Consider the following 25367-nt stretch of genomic DNA (forward strand, 5'->3'; position numbering starts at 1 on the left):
TTTGCTAGGAAATGGGTTTGTGTTTGGATCTCCACTAATGGGGATTGATAGGAAAGAGTCTGGGAAGCCAGTCCTCTGGTAGAGATGGGGATTTGGGCCCTAGGATACTGGTGGCTACACTTCACACTCTGGCATGGGTGAGCTTGGTGGTTTTCCCTCTCTCCTCTCCTTTCTGCCTCGTGGCTGGAGCTGGTGCTGGAACAGACAAGGCCCCAAGCAACGTCTCCAGGAATGACTGTGGGCGTTTGGTGGTGGTGGTGGTGGTGGTGGTGGTGGCGGTGGTGGTGGCAGTGATGGTGCTGGTTTGGGCCCCACTAATCCGCATGCCTCTTTGCTGGTCCTGTCCTAACAGGGGGTGTCGTTTGACCAGGCCAATAACCTGCTGATAGAGCCTGCTCGCATTGAGGAGGAAGAGGTCTGTACTGCTCCTGTTGGGCTCATTCACTCACTCACTCTCCCCTGAGCTCCTCACACTGCTTAACTTGCTACCTGGGGTTCTGGCAGGCTGGTCCTATTTCTGAGCCTACCATGCACAGTGATCTGTCTTTCCTTGTACTTTTCCCCCCTCCTTTACAAATGATTCTTTCTCTCCCTGAAAATCTAGATCCAGCAGCAGCTGTTGCAGAGTTGGGTTGTTATGTATGTGTTGAAGAGCTACTTTGGGGAGAGAGAGTCAGCATTCCTTCACCTGTTTTTCAGGCCATAATTTGCCCTCCAAACTGTTGTGAGAGTGATTCACTTCAATCCCTTTTTTTCCTAGGTGTTGGGGTCAAGTTTTCCTCTTGAAGCAGGAGTCTCCTTTTCATTTTAACACTCTGGCTTAGTCTGAACCCAATAGCCACACTTCTGACCATTTGTGAGAAAAGCAAAACATTGTTCCCACATACTTCCTCCCTTCACCAGGAAAAAGTATTATATAATTGCAAGCTTCAGGGGGATCTCAGAACTTAGGACCTAAGTTTAGGTAGTCCAGCTTGTGTCTGAGCAGGAAACCTCACCACAAAATTCTCAATAAGTGGTCATTCAGACTTTGCTTGAAGACCTTTATTAATTGGAAAATTAGTCCGCAAGGCCACTCATTCATTCCTTTTTCAAACCTGTTTGGCATCATTCTGCTGTCATAATCCAAGGAATGGCAGTATTTCACTCTAGGGAGACAGTGGGACCTCATGAAAGCCTTCACTTCTCTCTGGTACCCCATATCCTTCCTCAATAACATTTTATACTATAAGCTACTTTCTTTTCCTGGCTACTTTCTCTTCCCTTGTCTTCATAGATAACCTGTTCAGCCATTCCTTCTATGTTTCCTTTACTGGCTCCTCATCTTCTTGAACCTGTAAGGCTAGTGTTCTTAAAGGGTCTCTTCTTGGGCTTCTTCTTTCGCTGTGCTCTCTACTTTGGTAATCTTGTTGATTCCCCTGGTTTCAATGACCAACTCTTTGTGGATGACTTCTAAATTGTTGTCAGCCCTTACCTCTCACCTGAACTTCATACTTTCATTTCCAACTACTTACAATGTCTCCACTGTCACTACCATACTCAACATGTCTAAATCAAAGGACATCATCTTTCCCCCCAGAAATGCTCCTTCTAACTTCACAGTTTCTGTCAGTGGTACCATCATTCACCCAGTGTCCCATGTTTGAAACTTTGGCATTGTGTTTCACTCCTCTGTCTTCATCACCTTTCCTATCCAATCAGTTACCTTACCAAGTCCCTAACTCTAACAGATCCCACAATTATAGCACTTCTGTATCTTCATATAGCATTTTGTTTTGCCTCCTCTCTGAGGCATGTAACACATAATATTGTAAATTAGTTATCTGTATTTGTGTATTGTCCAAGACTGGTCTCTGAGCTCCCTGAGAGCAGGAAAATAACGAATCCAACCCTAGTACCTTCCCCAGTACCTAGCACAGTGCTTTGCATATACTAGCCAATTAATAAATGTTTCCTGAATTAAATTCATGTCACATATGCTTAATCAGCTAGTTAAGAGGCAAATATGGTTTAATGCAGCATAAGAAAATCTTGAGTTTCAAACTGTGTACATGCTAGGAAATTACAAGTTTTAGTCTTGAATTCTGCTTGATTGGCCTTAATGACCTGTTCAGGCTTTTTACAGAGTATCACTGCCTCCTTCATTCATTGTCACTGTGTGCAGGACATACTGCTAAACTTAATTGAGGGGGTAGAATTTGAACTGGGCTCTGTGTGTGTGTGTGTGTGTGTGTGTGTATGTGTGTGTAAGTGTAAGTGAAATACCGTTTTGGGGGGGGGGGTGAGAAGGAAAACCAGATCTGTGCTTTTAACACTATAGCTAACTCCTGACCAATGCAGCTCTGTACCTGCCATGTCGTTGATAGTTTTTGAAAATTGCCTGGGTTTATAAGATGAGGTAATTTATTTAAGGTCACTCAGTCATTTGTGTGAGAGGCAGGGCTTGCTTCCAGGTCTTCCTAATTCTAGGGCTAGTTGTCAGGAGGGCATTTTAAGCATAGGGAATGTTATAAGCAAAAGTATGGAAGAAGTAGTGCTTCCTTGGTCACCCTCTTAATGTACTGTTCCTGATCTCTTTCTTCTTCGTTAGAGTCTTGCTGATCTCATTTCTCTCATTTATCTGGTCTTTTCTCGGGCCCTTCACCCAGACTGTTTGTTCTAGTCTCTTTCCCTTAGAGTCCCAGCCCACATTTGGGTCTAATTCTTAAGAATATTCCTATACTTCCTTCTGTGAGTATTGCCCATCTTTATTGTACATCCGTACCTCCTTCCTATTTTGTTTAGTTTAAAAAACATACTGGAAGACCAGTGAATAGGAAGGGTTAAGGATTGAGGGGAAGAGAAAGTTCTTTGTCTCTGTAACTTTTCTGTCTCTTAGTCTTCTTCTCAGCCTATTGCCTCTGATATTAGCATGCCTGAGATCACCTTTTACATTTGATAATTATTTTTGTCTACTCAGAAGCAGAAGACTAACAAGCAGAATAAACAGTAAATTGGGGATACAGACATTTCTATATTCAAAACTATATAATTGAAAGCATAGATCCCTCAAGACTAAAATGCTAAATAGGGTCACTGTCCTTCTGTCCTATCACTGAAGTTACCTTCTTTTTTCTCCACCCCATCCAAATCTCTTTCTATTCCTAGTATAATTACTGCTCTTTGTCTTCTCGTTACTGTTCCCTGAATTATTATGCCTTCCTTGCCACTTTTCCAGAAACTACCTTTTTGCCTATGGGGTGTTCCCTTCTAGAGTTGGTGCTGAACAAGTTTATCAAAGCCTTTGGTATTTGTTCTTGTGGGAAAGAAGAGAATGATTTTGGCTTTCTTCCTGTTCTCCAGCTAAGCTTCTTGCACTGTCCTATCCAGTACAACATATGCTATTTTCTGCGTTTGATGATGACAACAAGCTTTTGTCCCATCCTCTTGTCCCCTTTTCCTGATCATATTGGATGTGTATCTCTTTGGTCCATCCTAGACTCGTTTCCTGCTTTCCTTCCCAAGATCAGTTTGTGTCCAGGTCCTTGAGAACTGTCAGTAGAAAATTGGCTTGGCATGTAGAACCTATTGCATCCGTGACTACCAAGACTGACCAGCAAAATAACTCGGAAAGTTACAACTAGAGTTGGCCTCTCAGCCCAGGTTCCCTTCCCCCCAACCTCCAGTTGTGTGTATTTGGCTTCCCATACCACAACAGGTTAAAGGGGAAAGGCTTATTTGACTTCTTCCTTAGTCTTTTCCTTGAGCTTTCTGTTAACTAACTTTTCCTTCTGTGGGATTAGATCTGTTCCTAGACTCCAGGCCCATTTTGGTCTTCCCTGTTTGATTCTTAGCTTTAATACTCCCCCACCCCTTATTTGGAGATGGTCCTGAGGAGAATTTGACTCTTTAGGCTCCCATTTGTCTCCTTTTCTGAGTGTGGTCTGTGCATTGTACTTGACTCTGGAGAGAGATGAGATATTTCAGAAGGTAAATGAAAATGAGTTTTGGAGACATTAGAGGGGAAATGTCTTGGTCCAGCAAGTATAGATGGAGTCCAGGGAACTGGGAAAACATCTGACTGATCACCAAAGCACATCTGGGAAAGCGAGACTAGGGTATAAGAGAATAAGCACAGGTCTATAAGCCTTAGCTCCCCAATAAGTATACTTCTCTCTGTTTTCTCCAGTATAGTCTCTGAGATGGGAAAATGAGGGATCTTGCAGCTAAGAACTTGCTGGGACAAAAGTTGACTTTAGCAGTGCATGAGTATTGGGGGCATTCCATATCAGAAGTGCCTTTTGTCCACAATCCCACATGACTTCAGCAAGTAGAGTTATAGTTTTGTAAGCATTTATAAGAGAATGGAGACTCTGTGTGTGTGTGTGTGTGTGTGTGTGTGCGTGCGCGTGCGTGCGTGTGTGTGTGCACGCACTACTGTGAGCATTTGATTGAGGTATGAATCACCAGCTCTGCAACAGGTTTACTTGTTTTAACCTCAGGGAACCTCCTTGTACGTATCCCTCTCCCAAAACATAGTCACTCTCCAACTGTTCTCTCTAGTCTCTCCATTCATGTCTCTTTATCTTTACCACTTTTGAGTTCTTCCCTAGAAGACCTTCCTTGCTTGAAGATTCTTAACTCCTAAATCACTGTTTCGTCTTTTCCTTCAACCACTTTCCCTGTTGCTGCCCACATCCTCCCCTTGCCTCACTTGCCCTGTGGGGCTCCTGGCCTCTGTGCTGGCAGCCCTTGGCTCACCCCACTGATACCTGGAGGTCTTAGTTCATTGTCCAGAGGAGCTGAGTGGAGAGGCCCAGGCCTAGGACTTCCTCTCCTTCAGTTCTGTTGTATCTGCAGAACTCCCCTTGCTAGAGGGTGGCCGAGGTGAGAGGTTTGGGGGAGGGGAGGGTAGAGGGAGAGTTACATGGGTGTGGAGAGGAAGGTCTGTGTCCATTGATGGCATAGTAGATGACAACATTAAGTACACGATGATTCACAGGTGTCTGGAGAGGGAACTGCATGACTTGGGGAGAATGTGGTTACTAAACTTACAGGTATAGATTACATGTTATCAGGATGCAAATTCCTGCTCACACCCATCCTGCTAATGCACTGAACATGCCCCATCTCCCATCCAAGGCTCACATCTACACATGCACATATATGTACCTTGCTTCCCTTCCAGTACTGTTTCCCTGCTGTGTGTAACCTCTGCCTGTAATTCTGCTTCCAGCTGACACTAACAATCCTGCGGCAGACAGGTGGCCTGGGGATCAGCATCGCAGGGGGGAAGGGCTCCACCCCATACAAGGGAGACGACGAGGTAAGGGAGGCCTGGGCCTTCTATCTGTGACCCACCTTGGGCTGGCAAGCAGGGCCTCAAAGGCCTCCTCCCTTGACTACCCCCTTGCCTCTCTCATCCTTCTGTTCTCTGCCCCCTACTTCCTCCTACTAAGCCTTTTATTCTCTTTTTTCACCTTTACCCTCACCCTTTCCCTATAGCATTTTGCTATCACTTGATAACTTAGATTTTCATCTCTAGAATTTGAGGCTAGGGTGTTTACTTTTCTTGTGGTTGAGTTAAGCTGCCATCATTTGGAAGTAGATACCTTAGTTGTGGTATTCATTGCACGGTAGGTACATGCTCTGCTGAGATCCCACTTGTAACCACAAAATCTTCATACTACTTAAGAGCCACAAAGTCCCCTCTTTCTCTGAAATGTTACATTTTATTAAAGCACCTAAAAACATATTGAGTGGATACTGTATTTCAGAACAACTTCTAAAGAAATGCCTATGGTATGTATAATGTGGTACCTTTAACTTTTACTTTTTGAACTCACCTTGAATCTTGACTTGGCCCATCCTGGAGGTTGGCCTTATTTCCTTTATCTTCCCCTCTAGTCCTGACCACTCTCAGTCAGGGAAAAGGGGAAGCCTTAGTTTTGCCATCTGATATTCAGGATCTACTAAAATGTTTTGAGCAACTGCCTTTATGATTCCCAGGACCCTCTCTTCTGGTGAAAGAAAACAAGTAAGCAAAGCTGTGGTAGTGTCTCTGCCAATAGCAACAAAGTTCAGTGATTAGGTCCCTTATTCTGAAAGGATTTTCAGTTGCTTGGTTTTTCAGTTCCTGTTTAATTAATAATTTACCTCCAAGTGATGGCTTTCTGTCCTTTTGCAGAGTTTGCTTCTAGCAGTAGTTTTAGTTCACAGCTATTCACACATTACTTTGCAGAAAAATTTTAAGAAATTTAAGAGTTCCGTACACAAATCAGAATTTTTACAATGTTTTCAAGGAGGCAAGAGCTTAAATTGGTTTCGTGACATTTCCAGTGCCGCCCATCTTTCTACCTCTTTGGCTGCTCAAATAAAGCCAGCAGAAGGGCCTAAACAGATCAGATGGAGTGGTATGTGGCAGTGGCATGGGCTAACTGAAACCTTTCCCTCTCCTACTTACGTGTAAACTGAAGTGTGAGCTTCTGTCTTTCACATTCCCCAAACCACTTTTCTCTTCTCTTCAGGGCATATTCATCTCTCGAGTGTCAGAGGAAGGTCCTGCAGCCCGGGCTGGGGTTCGAGTCGGGGACAAACTGCTAGAGGTGAGGGATGATATATATGTGAAGGGTGAGAATATGAGTGAGTATACGTGTCTTTCCAAAGGCATATTACTGGGTGCATGCCTGCATGTTCATATGCATATGTTCTATGTCTCTCATCATATATCTGTGGGTATGTCTCTCTTTGTGTCTTAATACATCCATCAAATCTTGCCTGAGCATCTTTGTTATGCTTTGGTTTTGCAGAAAACAAAAACGTCTAATACACAGTCCCTTCTCTTGGGGAGCTCTGGATTTGGTTGGAGAGTTAAGACTAAGGCATTACAACAGTTTGAGAACCCATTGTTGATCTGGGTACTAACTGCAAATGTTCTAAGAGTCTGAGAAGGGAGCAGGTCTCTTGGGTTAGGGAAGTGAGGGAAGAATTCATAGAAGAGGTATGAACTAGTCCTTTAAAATCTGACTATCCTATGGAAAATGATAGCTGACATTTATGTATAAAAAAGTGCTTTATGTATATAATACATCATTTGATCCCCTGTGAGATAGGTGCTATTTTTATTCCCAGTTTATGAATGAGGAACTTGGGCTCAGAAGTCATGTCGCATAGTGGATGCAGTGACAGAGTCAGTCAGGAGAATGTGAGTTCCAGTCCTTGTTCTCTTAGCTGTATCTATGGGCAAGTAATTAATTTCTCTGAGCTTCAGTTTCTTCATCAATAGAATGGAGATAAAACCTTTACTGCCTGTATCACAAGGTTGTTGAAAGCCTCGAATGAGAGCATAAGTGAAGTGCTTTGCCAACTTTAAAGCACTTTTTACATGTCAGATGTCATTTTTGTTGTTGTTATCTAATGAGCTATGCATTTTGCAAACCTTGAAGGGCAGTAGAAGTGTAATTATTGTTAAGTGATTTGCTTAGGCTCACACAGATAATCCAGGGACTGTAAGGAGGAGAGCATTCTATTCATTAAAAAGATATGCTAGGCTTAGTAGATTATCAACTCACTAAGTATCACAAGTGTGATATGGAAGCCAAAAAAATGAGTGTAGTTTTAGACTGTTGAGAAATTGCTCTAGTACTAAGCAGGAAGGCTGACCAGGATGGTGAAAAGCCATGCAATTATGCCATATTAATAGTGGTGGGAAGAATGGAAGATGTCTAGTATGGAGAAGAGAAGACTTAGGGACATTATAGCTGCGTTTAGATATCTGAAGGACTGTCATGTAGGACTTGTTCTGCCTGGTCCTAGAGTGGAGAACAAGAAACGAGAAGTAAAAGTTGCAGGGGCAGATTCAGTTATTTTGGAAAAAATTTCCAACAGTTTGAGCTATTAAAAAGAGTAATGGGCTGATATGGGAATTAACAGGTTTCCCCTCACCTTTGCTTTACAAGCAAAATTGAATGACCACTTGTTGGGCATGTCATGTATGTTGTAGTTTTTGTTTAGGTACAGGTTGGACAAACCAGGTGACTTCTCAGATCCCTTCCAGTTTGAGATTCTGTGATTCTGTTTTTATAGGCAAAAGGAATCTGATTCTGGAGCAGGGTAGTATTATAATAAAATTGGACTTTAAATAAGATTAATATTTTTGTGGTCTGTAAGGTGAATTGGAAAAGTAGAGACTAGTTGAAAACTGTTGTAGTTATTGAGGAATGTGGTGGTATGGCACTGGTCTAGGTTCTGGAAGTGATTGATGCAAGAGGCTTTCTGATGGGGGAAAAATGATAGGATTAGAAGAGAAGTTGCATGTAGGAGATAAAGCCGAAGATTACTTCAGGGTTTCAGGAAGAATGGTAGTGCTCCTGAAAGAAATGGAGCAGTTTCCCATTTCCATCTCTCTGATTGCTTTTCTCTCTCCTTTGCTGCTTCTTTATCCTCTTCCCAACTTTTTAATGTAGGTAACCCCCTAATCCACAAATCCCTTCTGCAACATACTTGACAAGTGGTCATCCATGCTTGTAAAGCTTTAGTGGGGGGAAACCTGGTAATTCCCAGGGCAGCCCATTATGCTTCTCAATAGCTCAAATCATCAGAAAACTTTTCTAGCCCAGTTGAAATCTGCCCATTCAACTTGCATCTCTTGTTGCTAGTTCTACACTCCAGAGCTCAAGACCCTGCTCCCAGTCCTCTCCTCACCTTTCTCTACGCTCTTCCCCTCAGCAGCCTTGTCTGTTCTCATGGCTCCATCTGTCACAAGCTACGCAGATTTTTCCCAGATATGTCTTCAGCCCTGATCTTTCACCCAAGCTTCCGACTCAAGTCTCCAAATTCTTAGGGAGTCATCGAATCAGTCGGCAAATTTTTGTGCCTTTACTGTGTGTAAGACGCTGCAAATAAAAAGACAAAAACCCAACAGTCCTTGTCTAGAAGGAGCTTATATTCCACGGAGAGACAGTATGTGCACATTGGAGTATATAAAAGGTCAAAGGTAATTTTGGAGGGCTGAGGGGATCAGGAACAATCTCATATACCAAGTGGTGTTTGAACTCAAGTTTTGAGGGAAACTTGGAATGCTAAGAGAGTGACATGAAGCAACATGACTAATATGGAAATACGTTTTACATGATTGCATACATATAACCTATATCAGATTGCTTATGAAAATGTCTGAGAGGGTGGAGGTGAGGGAGCAAGGAAGAAAATTTGGAACTCAAATTTTTTTTTAAATATTAAAATTTATATTTGCATGTAATTGGAAAAAATACTATTAAAAATTTTTTTAATAGAAAAAAAATGACAAGGAGAAAATGCATTGCAGGCATTGGGGATAGTCTTTGAAAATGCTCAAAGGAAAAAAATGAAGGCCAGTTTCATTGGACCATAGAATGTTTGAAAGGAAGCAATGTTATCACCACCATCTGGAGATCCCATTATGATCTCAAATCCAAAATCAAGTTTGTTATTTTCTTCCTGTCTTTCATTTCTCATAACTTTCCATTTAACAACAACAACAACAATATTCTAAGAATCTACTATGTGCTGGGCACTGCCCAGTGCTAAAGATAAAAATAGACCCTGAAACAGTCACTCCTGCCCCTTGTGCACCCCCCCCCCACTCCTAGTCAGCTATATCCTAATGGGGACATCTGACTTGTACATAAATGAATATGAAACAGGATAATATGTGATAAGGGAAGAAGAGGTCCAGACCAAGAAAACATGAGGAATGAAAGATCATTTATTAGGGTGGGATTAAGGAAGATTTAATGCAAAAGTGCAAGCTGGCCAGCTGAAGGGCCCCTGAGGGAGGGTGAGGCTCAAGACAAGTCAAACCACCATTACCACTTTGACTACCCTCACCCCTCATACCCTAATGGAAACAGCCCTGAACCGTGAACCCCTGGGCCTGAGGAACAGCAATGCTTCCAGCCCTGTGTCTGCTGTCATCATGCTGGGAAACAACCCCTCTAGAGATGCAGATGGGTAACTGCTCCTGCAGGAGCTACAACTGCAGCTATTGAAGACCCTGAAAGGAAAGTTCTTGCCACCAAAGCCTTGGTGCTGTCCAATGGTTCAGCATCAGAAACTGATAGGAATTTATCAGTGGAAGTGACATTATATAACAGGCTTCACCCGAAGTACTATGGGACCTTTCCATCTGACTTGTAGCTAAAATCTGCAGTGTGTGTTACTGTGAGCTCTTTGAGAGCAGGCACTCTTTTCTATTTGTATCTCCAGTGCTGTACACAGAGTAAGTGCTTAATAAATGCTTCATTCATTCATTCATAGTAGAAAGGAAGGAAATAAGCATTTATTCAATGCCTACTATATTGTAGGCATAGAATACAGATATCTCATTTGATGCTCAAAACAACACAAGGTTATAATTATTATTACTCTTATGCTCATTTTACAGTTGAAGAAACCAAGGCAGACAGGTTAAGTGACTTGTCCAGGTAACATAGCTGGTAAATGTTTAAGGCTGGATTTGAACTCAAGTCTTCCTGATTCCAGACCCACATTCTATCCAGGAGTGGGGAACCTTTGGCCTCAAGGCCTGTAAGTCCTCACGTAGAGCCCATTGACTTGAATCCAAACTTCACAGAACAAATCCCCTTAATAAAAGGATTTGTTCTGTAAAACTTGGACATAGTCAGAAAGCCACACGCAAGGACCTAAAAGGCCACATGTGGCCTCAAGGCTGCAGGTTCCCCACCCCTGCAGTCTATCCATTGTGCCACCTAGTAGGCATATAACAAATGGCTGTTGAATTTTGTTGTAGTGGCACCAGAAGTGGTCCTTGAAGGAAGGAGAGAGTTCAAGTAGCAGAGTTAAAGTGGAGATTTTTTTAAAGCACACAGGATGCTCTATGCAGAGATGGGAGAAGGAAAGCTGGGATGAGGTTAAAATGTCCAGTTTGTCAGGAAATGACACCATGTGAGGGAGACTGATGTTGGAGAGGTGGTTGTAAGAGATGAGTGCTTGACTAGTCATTTATCCTAAATGAGATCAAGAGGCACTAAAGGTTTTTTGATCAGGCAGAGAAGTGATATGCCTGAAGTGGTGGCCTTCAGAGGCAATGATGGATACAAGAAATTGAGGCAGTAAAATTATAGGAGTTTTAAACTGAGTTTTGGAGAGGCAAAGAAGAAAGAGTGAAAGATAACAGGTTTTGAAACTTGATAACTGTAAGAATGATGGTACCATTAACAGAAATAAAGGAGTTGGAAGGAATGGCAGATTTTGGGAAAAGATGATGATTTCCGTTTGGACCTGTTGAATTTTGAGGTTCTGGTGGGACATATAGGTAATCTCAGATGTTCAGAATTTAGTATAGTGCCTGGCATATAGTAGGAACTTAATAAATGCTTGTTGTCTTGATTTGACCAGGAACTCCAGGAAGAGACCAACATGAGAGAGAGGAAGATTGAGAGAGATTGACTTTACTCCCCTTGTGCAGATATTTCTTGAATCTTATTGATTCTATCCTTGAAATATCTCAGGAATCTCTTCTCTTTCTTTCTTCTTCCCTTCCCCTCCTACTCCACCCCCATCCCCATTTCTGCACATGTCATTTTATATTAGTTATTTGTGCACAGGACTTATGGACCATGAACATCAAAAGGGCACAGTGACTGTCTTTTTTTTATTTTCTTATCTCCCTGGCACATTACCTTTTTGGAGTCTTTGGGTGATTAATAAACGTTTGTTCAAGTTGATAATTGCTATTGGGGGCTGTGTGAACAATCATGAGCTCAGTTTTGGTTACTGAATTTGAGCTCTTGGTGGAGCATTAGAGTGGAGATGTCTGATAAACAGTGAGAAATGCCTATAGGCAGGTCTGGAGCTCAGAAAAGAAGTCAGGGCTGGAGATAAACATTTGGAGGTCATGTTTATGCAGGTGACAAAGGCCAAAGATAGTCTCTAGAGAAAAAAGCAGAACACTGAGGGCATTTCTGAAGCTCTGTATGTATTTGAGCAAGGTGGAGAATAAGGAGGAAGAAAAGCAATTATCAAAGCAGAGAATATTAATTAGATAGAAGAACCAAGGCAAAACTGTTGTGGAGGCCAAGGTCAAGCAAAGATCAAAGATGAAGACTGAAAGAAGTCATTGAATTTGGTCATTAAGAGGTCATTGACTCGAGTTTTCAATCACTTAATCTTTTTTTATCTTTGCTTTTACTAGTTTCAGTTGTTCTAGTGGATCATTAACTTCTTAAAAAGTTGCAGTTTGGATGAAACTGGTTTATTATATTATACTTAAGAAAATGAAGATGTTGAGAAATATGAAAAATATCAAGGTTCCTGGTATTGGCAGACAGGATAATGACCAGGAATAAAATTGAAGTTGGTAATAGATAGCTGCAGCATGTTGTTTTAGCAGTTTTTTCTTCTTTTGTTATTATTTATGGATTATAGAAAAATTGAATTGTGTCCTATGACATCCTGAACACAGTGTCCTAAACTGGCTAATCCAGGGGTAGGGAACCTGCAGCCTCAAGGCTGCATGTGGCCCTCTGGGTCCTCAAGTGCAGCCCTTTGACTAAGTCCAAGTTTTATAGAACAGATCTTTTTATTAAAGGGATTTCTTCTGTGAAGTTAATGGTGCTAATCCTTGTTGCTCTTTAATTGCCATATAAAAATGGTCTTGCCATATTCCCTTGCTTCCTCTGGAATGTTCCAGGTCAGGTCTGTCCCACAGAATAATACAGTACTGCTTCCTTTCGTCTCTAAATATCCCTAATTTCCTTCAAGGCCCAGCTCAACCTCCTTATTAGGCTTTTCTTCATCTCCCTAACTGCTAGTGGGGGGAAATCTTTTCTTCTCTTGTGTTGTGGCAGGAAAATCCCCTCAGTTATGTTTGAGAATACAAGTCAGTAAAAAGTTTATTCTATACATTGTTACAAAAGCCTAGGGACAGAAAGGCATGGGTTGACACATAGAGAAATATATCTGTCTTTGTGGGGCCAGTGGGCTTCTGAATACAGGAGATTTTCTTGAAAGTATATAGTATACATGATGCTAGGTTCACAGCTGTTCAACCATTACACCACTGGCCTTGGCGGCAGTTTATTGTGTGTCAGGGGAAGGGAAAAAAAGAGGTCTTTGGGCTACTTTGAAAGTGTGATTTCAATAGGATGTTTGGAGTGGAAGACTGAAAATTTTCAGTAGAGTGATGAGGGTGATGTATATATGTCATTCTTTCTGTGTCTATTCTTTGACTTCCCTTTTGTCCTTCCTCCTACAGGTGAATGGTGTAACCCTCCAAGGGGCTGAGCACCATGAGGCTGTGGAGGCACTTCGGGGTGCAGGTGGGGCAGTACTGATGAGAGTCTGGCGGGAACGGATGGTGGAGCCAGAGAATGCAATCACAGTCACTCCTTTGCGTCCTGAGGATGACTATAGTCCCCGGGAGAGGCGGGGAAGTGCCCTTCGTCTGCCTGAACCTTCCAGCACCCCTGGCCCTCCTCGACAAAGGCATACTACCTTCCTGGTCAGAAGTGAAAGAGGCCTGGGCTTCAGCATTGCTGGTGGCAAAGGCTCCACACCCTACCGAGCAGGAGATGGGGTGAGAGGAGATGGAAGGCTGGGATAAGAGTGAAGGTTATATTTAAGGGTGTGGTAGGTGATTAGAAAAGAGGAAGAAGCTGAGAATGGGACAGTCACTTTTCTTATATTCCCTTGGAGCCTGAGTCCTGAGTCAGGAGCTGGGAATAGCCTTAGTGACGTTGGATTCTCCCCACCCCCAACCCCCAAGGGTATTTTGGGATGGTGATTCAGAGATAAGATTTTCTCAATGCTCTTACTTGGGTTAGTCTGCTGGGAAGCAGGGAGGGAAAGGTGGGGCTGGAATGAATCTGAGTAAGTAAAGGTAAGGAGAAAGATGGCGCCTGAGGTTCCTTATGCTTTATGCAGTTGTGTGAAAGGAGGGTGTGAGGGGTATAGAGCAGGAGCTAACTGTTCTATCTTCTGCCCAGGGAATCTTCATCTCAAGGATTGCTGAAGGTGGGGCTGCCCACCGGGCAGGCACATTGCAGGTTGGGGACCGAGTAATCTCAGTGAGTGGCCAACTCCCAGGGCTTTTTCCCTCAAAAGTTGCAGATGGGCTCTTATATAATCTCTTTATCTCTCTCTGCTTTGGGATTGCAAGATTATGGGGTAGGGGTGTGGCTGCATTGAAGGGCTGAACCAGCCCAGTTTGGGGGGGAGGTCTGTTGGAACCTCTGTGGCTGACCAGGGTGGTAAGAGCTGGGACTGTCTCTTCAGCGCTGCTTCTGTCTGTTCTGGCCCTTGTACAGGGACAGGGGGTCAGGGATAGCTGTCTTGCTTCTCTGGTCCCTGATCTCTGTTCCTGGGGGGCAATTCTTCCAGATCAATGGGGTAGACATGACAGAGGCCAGGCATGACCAGGCAGTCGCACTGCTTACTGCTGCCTCCCCCACCATCACGCTGCTGCTGGAACGAGAGGCTGATGGGCCTCTCACCCCTGCCCCACCACTCAGCTCCCCTCTACCCCCCAGCCCTGTCACACCCATGGCAATTGGGGAGCCTGGGCCCCCTCCTAGCCTCATGGCCACCACTCTAGAAGGACCATATCCTGTGGAGGTGAGAAGCCCCCAACCCTCCCCCTTCTTTGTCCCCCAGTCCCCACCTGCCTTCATTTCCCCCCACACACAGCTTATTTTCTGTTTTCCTCCCACTTCCCCTTGCCTGATGTTTCCCCTTCACCTGTCCCACTAAGGAGGTCCATTATACCTTCCTCTCTATCCTATGAAAAAATTTTTTAAACCTCCTAGGATCATCCCTTAGACCAGGATTTTGTCTCTTAAAGCCTGGGGAGGCTTGTTCTCACATCCCCACCTATGTCAAAGATGTTGCCACATATCTCTTGCTCTGTTTAATAATTCACAGTGATCTAGGGATTTATTTAAAGTTTTCGAATCTCTATTTTCAACTGGTAGCAATACTCAGTATATTAGTTCCACAAGTTTACTCTCTGGTGTGTGATATAGGTCTTCCTGTTGTTTGACCCAAAATCTGCCTCCCATCACACACCAAAAGGCATGGTCCTAATGTCTGGAATTTGATGAATGAACTGTTTCTCCCTGGCCTTCAGATTTTTATAGACCTGGATGCACTCTTAGCTTTGGTCTTTTGAGATTGAAAGGGTCAAGATCTTCAATCTGTCTCCATACTTTCTTGTCATACCCAGCATCCTTCTGTTCTACCCACCCTTTCCCTCTGTGATGCCTAAATCACTTTAGCTGTCCTTGGGACTGTCTCAGGTGGCCCTCTTGTGTTTTCCTTGAGGGTGAGAAGCTAGACCTGCCCACAGAATCCCTGGTGTATGAAGGGCAGAGGATACATCTGTTCTCTGTCACTTCCTCGTAGTGCCCAGCATTTTTGATCTACCAGTCCAGTGGGCTGAGTCTTGGGAAAACAGTCCCAGACGGAGGATTGGAAGGCATAATCTTGAAACTACTACTAACTAGCTCAGAAGCCTTGAGCAAGTTGCTCATTTCAGGCTCCTTCTCTCTTCATTGAGAAGAATGAACTGGATGGTCTCTATGAGCCTTTCCAGTTCACTATAGCCAGAAGTTTCCAGTGGCTCCTGAGGTCCCTCTTTTCACAAAGAGTAGAGTCTTTTCATCTTATAAGTAGGTTGGATGATATCCCCAGATACTTTACCCTACACTGGACCAAATTGAGGTTTCTTTGCCTCTCTTACACTCTTTTGCCTAACTTCAAAAGTTGATGTTTATCTCTACTGGGTTAACATTTCACTTAGAACAGGTTATTGTCATCTACAGCCTTGGAGGTTGTATTGTGCAGTCTCTCTGCCAGATTATTTATAAATAATCTTGCTTATTTTTCCCTATCCAGAAAAAAGCTTACACTTAGTAATCTGCATTAAGCACTTTGTTTCTATAAAAGTGCTACAAAGATGTGAGTTTTTATTGAGTATGTGAACCCTACCCGTCTTTTGTGTTATTTTCTCCAAGACAAGTCCCCATCTATGACCCAGTAGCCACAGTCTTCCATAACTATCCTATCACACTTCTTCATTGCCCCTTCAATATCTCCAGGAAATTTGCCTGGTGAAGGCTGGTGGGCCTCTGGGGCTGAGTATTGTTGGAGGCTCTGACCATTCCAGCCACCCATTTGGGATCCAGGAGCCTGGTGTGTTCATCTCTAAGGTAGTGGGACTGGGGGCTGGGGGGATGGGGGGAAGGGAGCAAGTTGTGTCTGTGGGAAATGGGGATGAATCTCAGCTCCCTTCCCTGTCAGAAACACCCCACTACCCCATACAGGCTTGTCAGTGAGGACAGTGCTTGCAAATGGTAGATATATGTGCTGTGAGTAGGGTTGTACATTGCCTGGGTTGAGGGATGTTTGAATGTGGGATCACTGAAGAAATAGAATGTCTAGAAACTAAGGCCTAGAGTAAAGAAGGTCCAAAAAAGCCAGCACATGCCATTTGATACTCCATTATTCAGCCAGACCTGTGCAAGTGTCTTTCCTCTTCTTAGTTTCTGTCATCCGATTCTCTCTGGCTGTCCTATCCCTTTGGACTTCCTGTACTGCCCTGTACCTCTAGTATTGTTTCTGCCAGGTGCTTCCTCGGGGATTGGCTGCTAGAAGTGGGCTGCGTGTGGGTGATCGAATTCTGGCAGTGAATGGGCAAGATGTTCGAGGGGCTACACACCAGGAAGCTGTGAATGCCTTACTCAGCCCTAGCCCTGAGTTGTGTCTGCTGGTGCGGAGGGATCCTCCCCCACCAGGCATGAAGGTATGTATCTTCAACCAGGCTATAATGGACCAAGGGCAGAGGGCTGAGTTTGAGGGTAAAAGGAAGATTTTTTGGGATTGGAGAGATGTGGTAGTATAGGAGCTACCTTCAGATGGTGACAGATGGCTTCTTTGGCTTCTGTTTTTTCACCCCTACTGCCTTTAGGAGATCTGCATTGAAAAGGCCCCTGGGGAGAAGCTGGGGATCAGCATACGAGGTGGGGCCAAAGGTCATGCTGGGAACCCCTTTGATCCCACTGATGAAGGTGTCTTCATCTCCAAGGTGAGAACTGCTGGACCCTAGAGAGATCTTCCGCCAAAACAAATGTCTCCAAGATTTCTTACCCTGCCCTTTCCCACCCAACCCTAGAGGAAGGTTCCCCTTCCACCTTCAATTATATCTACTCTGAGTCCCCTTTCACCCCCAAGATCTGCTTCTTACATTGATGTTTCCTGCCCTGTGCTCCCTAATGTCAGAGCCGGACACTTTCCCCCGATGTCATGTGCTGTAACATTTTTGCATTGACCCTCACACTTGGCAGTCTGCTGGGTTTTCCCTTCATCTTCCTGATATCCCTAACCTCTATTCTTACCCTTTCAATTAACTTTTGTCTCTTAGGTGAGCCCAGCAGGTGCAGCTGGGCGAGATGGCCGTCTTCGTGTGGGGATGCGGCTTCTCGAGGTGAATCAGCAGAGCCTGTTGGGCCTGACACACACTGAAGCAGTGCAGCTACTTCGTGGTGTTGGAGACACCCTCACAGTGCTCGTCTGTGATGGCTTTGACCCTGTCGCTGCTGCAGCCCTTGAGGTCAGTCACCCAGCCGGTGACTTGGGAGGGAGGATTTTTATTAATCTGTGTACTAAGCTGTGTTAAGTACTGAGTATAGATGCAAAAGTCCCTACCTGCAGGGAGTTTGTTTGAATGGGGGAGAAAACCCCTGGAGGGCCTGAGAAGGTTGGTTAGGAGAGTAAAGTGGCAAAAGGTGCCAGGATAAAGAGGAGGCTCCTTGGTCTTAGGGGGGACCTGACCAAGTGGCATGGCCAGGTCATTTAACCTCTCTGAGGAGCCTCCATCTTTCATCTGTAAAACAGGGGAAAGAATACGTCTGGCAGCTACTTACTTAGTGAGCCTCCAAACAGTCCTCGAAATCCTCACAATCAGCAGCCCCCAACTTGCTTATGAGATAGGCACAGGTCCAGTGTCCCTCCCTCAACATATATAGTGTTCCATACTGTTAATTGATAGCCCAGGTGCCTGCCCATTCACTGATTCAGATTCCAATTTACTTGCACAAGTGTTAGGCTTCCAGTGATCCCTAATATTAGACTAGACCATTTTGAAATAAAGGGTAATTTCTAGAAAGGTAGACTGGAGCCAGATTGTGAAGGACTTGTAAATACCAAGGTGAAGAATTTGTATTTTATCTTAAAGGAGAGAAAGCCCCTGATGGGTGAGGCCAGGGCTGTCGCAGTCAGGAAGTTTACTGTGGGAGACTGAATTTAAAAAGAGGAAAGAGTGGAAACCAAGAGCCCAGTTCAGATGGTGTTGCAGGAATTGAGGTGAGGGGTGATGAAGGCCTGGACCCAGTGGAGAGAAGGAGACGGAAGTGGAAAGTGTTATGGAGTAGTATTGGAAAGACATAGTAACTGCATGGATATATGGGGTGACAGAAAAGGAGGAGTTTGGGCTTGATTCTTGTTTGGTGTTGGCTGAGCTAAGCACCCTTGGGCTGTCCTCAGCCTCAGAAGGTATTTCGGTAGCTCTGGGAGGTTCTCCTGCTGTTGAAGTCATTCCTATCACCAAATTCGAATTGAACACTACTAAGCGTCTGCTATGTACAAGACACTGTGCCAGACGGTCTAGGCTCCAGAGCCCTTCCCTCAGAAAGCTTCTTTCCTTGTGTGCACATGTAGAAGAAGTACACTAACACACCCACAGGCTGCATGTAAGTGGGGTGAAAGGCTTCAGAGAGGCACCTGGCCCTAGGACTCAGGCTCAGCTCTGACACAGTGTGCTTTGTAACCTGGAGCTAGGTGGGTCTCAGTTTCTTCCTCTGTAAAATCGAAGAGTTGAGCTTCCTAACCTTGGTTGTGTCAGGGCCCCCTGTCCAGTTTGGGGAGGCCTATGAGCCCCTGTCCAGAATGGGCATGGTGTCAGGAGAGACCTAAGTTTGAATTCTGGGGGCTGCTTATCGACTTCATGAGATCCTAGGCAAGACACTAAACCTGTGATCTGCAAAATGGGGGTGATGCTTGAATTACCTACCTCAGAGAGTAGTCATGAGTGCTTTCTTAATGTAATAGTGCTATAGCAGTGAGGTTTTGTTTTTGTCTTCGTTTTTTTCTTAATTAGGACTGGACATTTTAAGGTATCAAAATTAACCTGGTATACAAGGCAGCCCTCCTCAGAGTTGACACACTTGTAGTAATACATCCATGTGTAGTAACTGCTTTGACTTGAGGTCAGTCACAAACCAGACTCCCTTCCCGGAGCTGGGTCCTCACATGCCCTTTCTTTACTTTTTACTTTCTCCTCTCCTAGTTGTCCCCAGGTGTCATTGCCAACCCCTTTGCTGCTGGTGTTGGGCGCAAAAACAGCCTGGAGAGCATCTCATCCATTGACCGAGATGTGAGCCCTGAAGACCTGGACAAGGTCAGTGTGCCCTACAGTCAACCCTCCCCAGGGTTCTTTGGGTGGCCCACTTCCTCCCACTGACTGACATGAGTGAGGAGGTTTCCTGAAGAGTTGGTGAGTATTGGGCCAGAGTTTAGTTGTTATCCATACGGCTGCTCTTAGAAGACAGATACTCAAAAAAGAAAACTTGGAATCAGTGATGAGCACAGTGGATACAGGTGAAATCCTCAAGGCTATTTGGGAAGGAAACTTCTTCACCCTCCTCCCTACCCTTCTTATTACCCTTTCCCTCAGCCTTCTAATGTATTGGCTTAAATGGTCAGTGCTGGTTTGGGGCATGTTGAGCCACCTAATCACAAGCTTAGTTCCTCTCCCTTGACCTCTAGTTTGTGTCTGTCTGACTCTCTCTCTCTCTCCCCCTTCTTCCCTCTTCTCTCTCCTCTCTCTCTCCCCTTCTCCCTTCCTCTTCTTCCCCCCTTCCTCCTCTCCCCTTCCCTCCTCCACCTTCTCTCTCTCTCTCTCTCTCTCTCTCTCTCTTTCACACACACATACACACACAAACACACACAAAGGGCTACAGGTGACAAGGAATAGCTGTTGTAGGCTCTGCCCTTTCTCATGGCTTCCAGTCTTTTTGTCTTCCCCCCTGTTCTCATGCCCTTCCTGCCTAAATCCTGTGGCCATGGATTGGTACAGGAACCTGTAGGTAGGAAATAGGCAAAAGAAGTGGCCTTGTAGACTTTTGAGGAAGAGGAAACATGCATATATATATATATATGTGTGTGTGTGTGTGTGTCTGTGTGTGTGGTGGAGGGGAGAGAGGAGTGAGAGAGAGCATGTGCTAAGAATGAGAGATTCCTCAGTCTTTTGTGTCGCATCTGTGGGTCTGTCCCATAATTCTTCCTGCTTATTTGTCCGCTAACTGTCTCTCCATCTGAGATCTTGCTTTCTGTTTTTTTTTTTTTCAGTAGATTCATTCACATGTATCCTGTGTCCTGGAGACACCAGCTAGCCCTTGGCCAAAGATTAATGCCAGTTCTCTCTAAAACTTCCTAGAAATTCTGATCTGTTCCTGGGCCCCCAACCTTCACACATACATACACTCATGAACATTGTTTACATACCTACATATGTTATAAAAAGATCTCTGGAACCATAGAATTTCATAGTTGAAATGGACTCTGGAAGATATAGCATCCAACTCTTACCCGAAAGGAATTCCTTTGACTGCATTACTGACAAGTGGTCATCCAGCTTCTATTTGGTGACCTCCAGGAGTGGAGGAACTAACTAGCCTATAAGGTAGCCTTGATTCCATTTTTGAATGGCTCTAATTGTTAGGAAGTTCTTTCCTTTATTGAATTAAACTCTTTAACTTCTCCTTATTTCTCCTAATTCTTCAGAGGCCAAACAGAGCAATTCTAACCTCTCTTTAGTGTGGTAGTTCACCAAATACTTGAAGACAACAGTCATGCATACACACCCTCACCTCCACCAAGTCTTCTCAGTTAAATTCAATAAACATTTGCTAAGCACTCGCTCCAAGAAAACTATTATACTAGGTCTGGGCATATTAAGACAAGACTGAAATAGCCTCTGCTTTCAAGGAACTTCCCTTTTGGGGAAACCCATGTGCACAAGCATCCCCTTTGCCTTAATCTTCCGACTGCAAGGTTTCTAAGCTTCTTATCATTCTGGTCAGTGTTACATGTTCCTTCTCATATAGACACATGCTCCTTTTCACAGGTATATTTTTTTTGGATTTTCTTGCAGACTCTTAGTCCAGAACCTCTGAGGCTGGATTACCGAACCCTGGCTGCTTTGCCTGGGAGCAGCAGTATCCAGAGAATCAATTCTAGGGTGAGTGGTTACTGTTCCTTCTTCTTTTCACTTGTGCTCATGCGCTCTCTCTCTCTCTCTGTCTCTCTGTCTTCTCTCTCCCCCTCCCTCTCTTCCCCTCTGTATCTCTCCTCCCTCTTTCCTTCTTCCTCTCTCTCCCCATGTCTCCTTCCTTTTTCCCTCTCCCTGTCTTTATCTTCCTTCCTCTCCCCCCCTTTCTTCATCTTTTCCTTTCCCTAAATTCTACAGTGAGCTGTATGTGGGTGAATAGGAAGTGTGATAGAGTAGGGGATGGATGATGTTCGTGAGTGCTAAGGGGCTGCAAAGAGTTTGGGAGAACCAGTTAGGAAAGGCTTCTGAGTGGAAATAAGCTTGAGTCGGGCTTTAAAGGATAGGTAGGATATAAGATGGCTAGAAGTAGGAAGGATTGTCCAAGCTGGAGGAGTAATATGAGCAAAGGTAAGGTCAGGAGTCCACAGGGCAAGTTCAAGACACAAGGAGGAAACTGTCCAGCTGAAGTTGAGTATGAGGCAGGGAGGAGAGATATCCAGAAGGGTAGGTTGGGCCCAGGTTGCCAGTGGCTTTAAATGCCAGGATGAGAAAGGATATGGATTTGATCTGTGATAGGCAATAGGGAGCCCAGTCACACACTGGGCATATGTAACATATTAGTTGATTGATTATAGATGCTCTAACCAGATGTGGTCTGGTAAAAATATTTATTTTTAAATGGATTGGGAAGGAGGAAAACTGGAGTTAGGGGGCTGGTTAGAAGGCTAATACCGTGGCCTGGGTTAGAGGCACTGATAGGGGTTCCCTGAGGGTACAGCAGCAATAAACTTATAATAAATACCTGTATGTAGAACACCTGTATATAGTATGTGGAGCACTGGAACCAACAGTAGGGATGTGCCAGGTGAGATAAGATTGAGTCATTTTCCTGGAGGTCCCTTAAACTTGGTAGAGAGATAAATGGTGAAGAGATGAATGTTACAAATACTGTGGAGACCTTGGTGACTGGTGTAGTGGTGTAGAAGGCCACCTTCTTGGCTTGGCTCAGTCCCTAGCTCTCTTCCTCACTAACTGTGGCCATAGGCAAGCAGGTCCCTTGACCTCCCATTCAGTTCTAAACCTGTGATCCTAAGGAGAAGTCAGAAAGAACTCCTGACAGCGTTAGCCCATGGGACCCTGATGTTTTCAGTTTAGCATACACTGAAAACAGAAATGGCAAGTTAGGAAGAAATTTGATAACTAGATTTGCTGGAGCAACTAAGCTATGCAGTGGCCTTGGCATTGAGAAGAGTGGTCATGGCTAGTGATATATAATGGTGAATTACTTGCTAAGGGTAAAAGTTGAGAGAAGAGCAGAGGGTTAGAGACTTTTAGGATGTGACCATATGTCCTAATCTGACCTAGATGTTGAAAGAAGAAAGATGTATCAGGAAAAGAGGAGACAGAGGGGGTCAGAGAAAGCTAGGACAGTATATTATAGAGATTGAAGAGAAAAGGTTTCAAGAAGAGTTGGTGGTATTAAATGTTATGGGTTTTTACCCCCATTTTCCCAAATGTGGCCTTGTCCATTAATCTTTTCCTCAGTTCTCAATGCCTCTCCTTCCATATAGGGTTTCTCCTACAGCTCAGTTCCCTCCTCATTTTTTTCCTCTCCCCTCCCCCCAGCAGATAAAAATAGCCAGCTGGGTGGGTGTGACCAAGGGCAGGCCAACAGCTGGGAAGCCCAGGACCCTCAGGAATGTTGAAGGGCTGGTGAAAGGGGTGTAGCCCAGGGCAGTTCTAGTCCTGGAGACCAGTGTTCTCCAGAGGAGGTGAGGAGACTACAGCTCTGTTGGGGGGCTCTGCTGAGACTTAGTTTGGGGAAGGATTTTGTGGGTACCTGTGCAGTAGGGTGCAGGTGGGTTGTAAAAGAAGATGCATGAAAGGAAGAGGGAAAAGTGGGAAGTGTACAGGGGACATAAGCAAGGTTCTGATGCCTTCTAGAGCAAAGAAGGTAGGGATTTAATTTTGGTACTAACCGCCTCCCATCACTCTTCCTGATCCTATATATTTCCCATTCTCCCTCAATATTCCTCTTTTCTTTTTCCCAATCTTTCTGTGCTATTCCCTTATCTCCCTTCTTAAACTCATTCCTTCTTTCCTTTGATCATTTTCTCCCATTCCTTTCTCTTCCCTGTCCTTTATCCTACTTATCCCTTTTTCCATGTTTCCTGGTGGTAATAACACAAAGATTTTGAGGAGGACCTTGCACAGGACCCCAAAGCCATCAGAAAGAGGGTCCATAAATAAGCTGATCAAAAGGAAGAAGCCATCAAGAGATTTGAAACAGGCCATTTGGGGAGTACTGTCCAAGGTGGGCTCATGAGTGGGAAAGGAGATTTCCTACAGCAGGCTCAATCACATCTGTGTCTTGGTCTTTACTGAGGGAAGGTATCAGGGAGAGTCTTCCTTCTAAACTGCCTTTTAGAAGAGCAGCTGAGTCAGCAGCAATAGATCAGGCAGTGGTAACTGTGCACCATATTCTAGACCTGATTAACACATTAGATATCAGGAAATTCTCCTGGACAGGCATTGGAAAGTTTCAAAGGAATTCAAGGGTGAAATTGGGGAAGGCTTGTTGAAAATGTGTAATGTGTCCTGACAAAACATGCACTGTTCAGGAGGCCTGGCACATAGCCAGCACGCCTCCTGCTGGAGATGATGCTTGGAGCCAGGATGCCAGAGAGACAAGACAGGCAGCTGTCCAGGGCCCAACAAGGGGAGGACAGAACCAGACATACTTGGTCTTTTTTTTTTTTAATGAATGTACATTTTTAGTCATAGAAAAATTTTTTTCATGGCCCATTGTTATTTATGCGATAATTTAAGTCAGCTGTTATAGTGAAGGCTCAAAGCCTCCAAAGGCAGTAACGTAAAAGAGGTGTTGTTTTTAAAACTTGTATGTCCATAGATGGAGAACTGTGGTTAGTGGGGAAGGTCTTCCAGAGATGGGTGTTCAAGAATAGATCCTAGCTAACATTTTAAAAAATTATCCAGAAGAGAAACTGTACACTGAAATAGCCAGGATTTCAAATGATTCATAGCTCTGGTAGAGAGTGAAATGTTGCTCTAATAACTGCACTGAGAACTCTTGAAGCTGAAGATGGGGACAGGGGAGTGTTAGTGTGAGCAAATGTAGAGTGATGTTTGGGAAGAAGGCATTCAAACTCCAGGCTTCTGGACTTTGAGCTCTCACAGGAGAAGGACCTAAAAATCATCGTAGACTGAAATCTGTTCTCTAACAGATTCTTGTTCAGGTCTTGGATGGCCTTTACAGATCCTTCCAGTTTTGCAGCTTTCCCCTGAGGACATGTGCTAAGAATGTAGTGGTTAGGTTGCCAGTGTCAGCAAGGGCTGGGAATAGGAGTGCTAATGTTCACCTCCTCATCCTCATATAGCCCAAAGTGCAGGTCTGATTGGTAGACATCATTCAAGACATAACAAGGCCAAAGAAGGTTCAGAAAAGGACAAGAGAATAGGAATGAGGGAAGATTGTTGAAGACAAGGTGAAAAGCCCAAGCCTTTTTATTTTGGGAAGTTGAAGGCTAAGAAAGAACAAGTTACAAGTCATTAAATTCCTAAAATAAATAGAGTAAACATGAACTAATGGATCAGAATGCAGACAGTAGATTATGGGAGCCTGGGAGAGGGACTTAGGTAGGACATAAAACAAAAAAGTCTTATAACAGGTAGTAGCCCCAGAAGTTGAACCAAGCCAGAAATATAGATTAAAATAGAATTTTGACAAATCATTGAGTTCCAGGGTCCAGTGGAGAAGACTTTAGATGTCTCTAACCTTCAAAAACAATATGTTGAAGGTTAACCATGGTCTTTCCAAACCGTCTCTTGATAACCTGGACAGAGGTAGGCTGCTAGGCTGGCTGAATCAGGGGACTGATACCAGGGGAAGGGAGCATTGTTTTGGGCCTTATTTGCGCTGTGTCCATCATCTTTCCTCATCTCTTCTTCCATCTCTCTTCCTCACTTGTTCTCCTTTTCTGTGTGTCCCATCTCTGTCGGTCTGTCTTCCATCTCTCTCTCTCATGTGAAGCTCCAGTTTTCCTCT

The 25367-nt window shown here is 44.2% G+C and overlaps 1 protein-coding gene across 17 annotated transcripts in view; it reads left to right on the top strand.

The window, feature by feature from the left end:
• The window catches only part of SCRIB (scribble planar cell polarity protein), a 69444-nt gene that overhangs the window by 19952 nt on the left and 24125 nt on the right, over positions 1-25367 (top strand). For 14 of the 17 annotated variants that reach the window (XM_020994779.2, XM_020994771.2, XM_078153851.1 and 11 more), the window contains exons 16-27: positions 353-415; positions 5216-5305; positions 6507-6584; positions 13235-13555; positions 13965-14045; positions 14359-14592; positions 16074-16184; positions 16601-16777; positions 16943-17059; positions 17396-17584; positions 19319-19429; positions 21185-21271. In XM_020994779.2, coding sequence (XP_020850438.1) covers positions 353-415; positions 5216-5305; positions 6507-6584; positions 13235-13555; positions 13965-14045; positions 14359-14592; positions 16074-16184; positions 16601-16777; positions 16943-17059; positions 17396-17584; positions 19319-19429; positions 21185-21271 — 1659 coding nt within the window. The remainder of the gene's footprint in view (positions 1-352; positions 416-5215; positions 5306-6506; positions 6585-13234; positions 13556-13964; positions 14046-14358; positions 14593-16073; positions 16185-16600; positions 16778-16942; positions 17060-17395; positions 17585-19318; positions 19430-21184; positions 21272-25367) is intronic. The other 3 variants (XM_078153850.1, XM_078153852.1, XM_078153856.1) reach the window with 3 other exon arrangements.

Source organism: Phascolarctos cinereus, unplaced genomic scaffold (assembly GCF_003287225.1).
Source record: "Phascolarctos cinereus isolate Bilbo 61053 unplaced genomic scaffold, phaCin_HiC Scaffold_4;HRSCAF=312, whole genome shotgun sequence".
NCBI lineage: Eukaryota > Metazoa > Chordata > Mammalia > Diprotodontia > Phascolarctidae > Phascolarctos > Phascolarctos cinereus.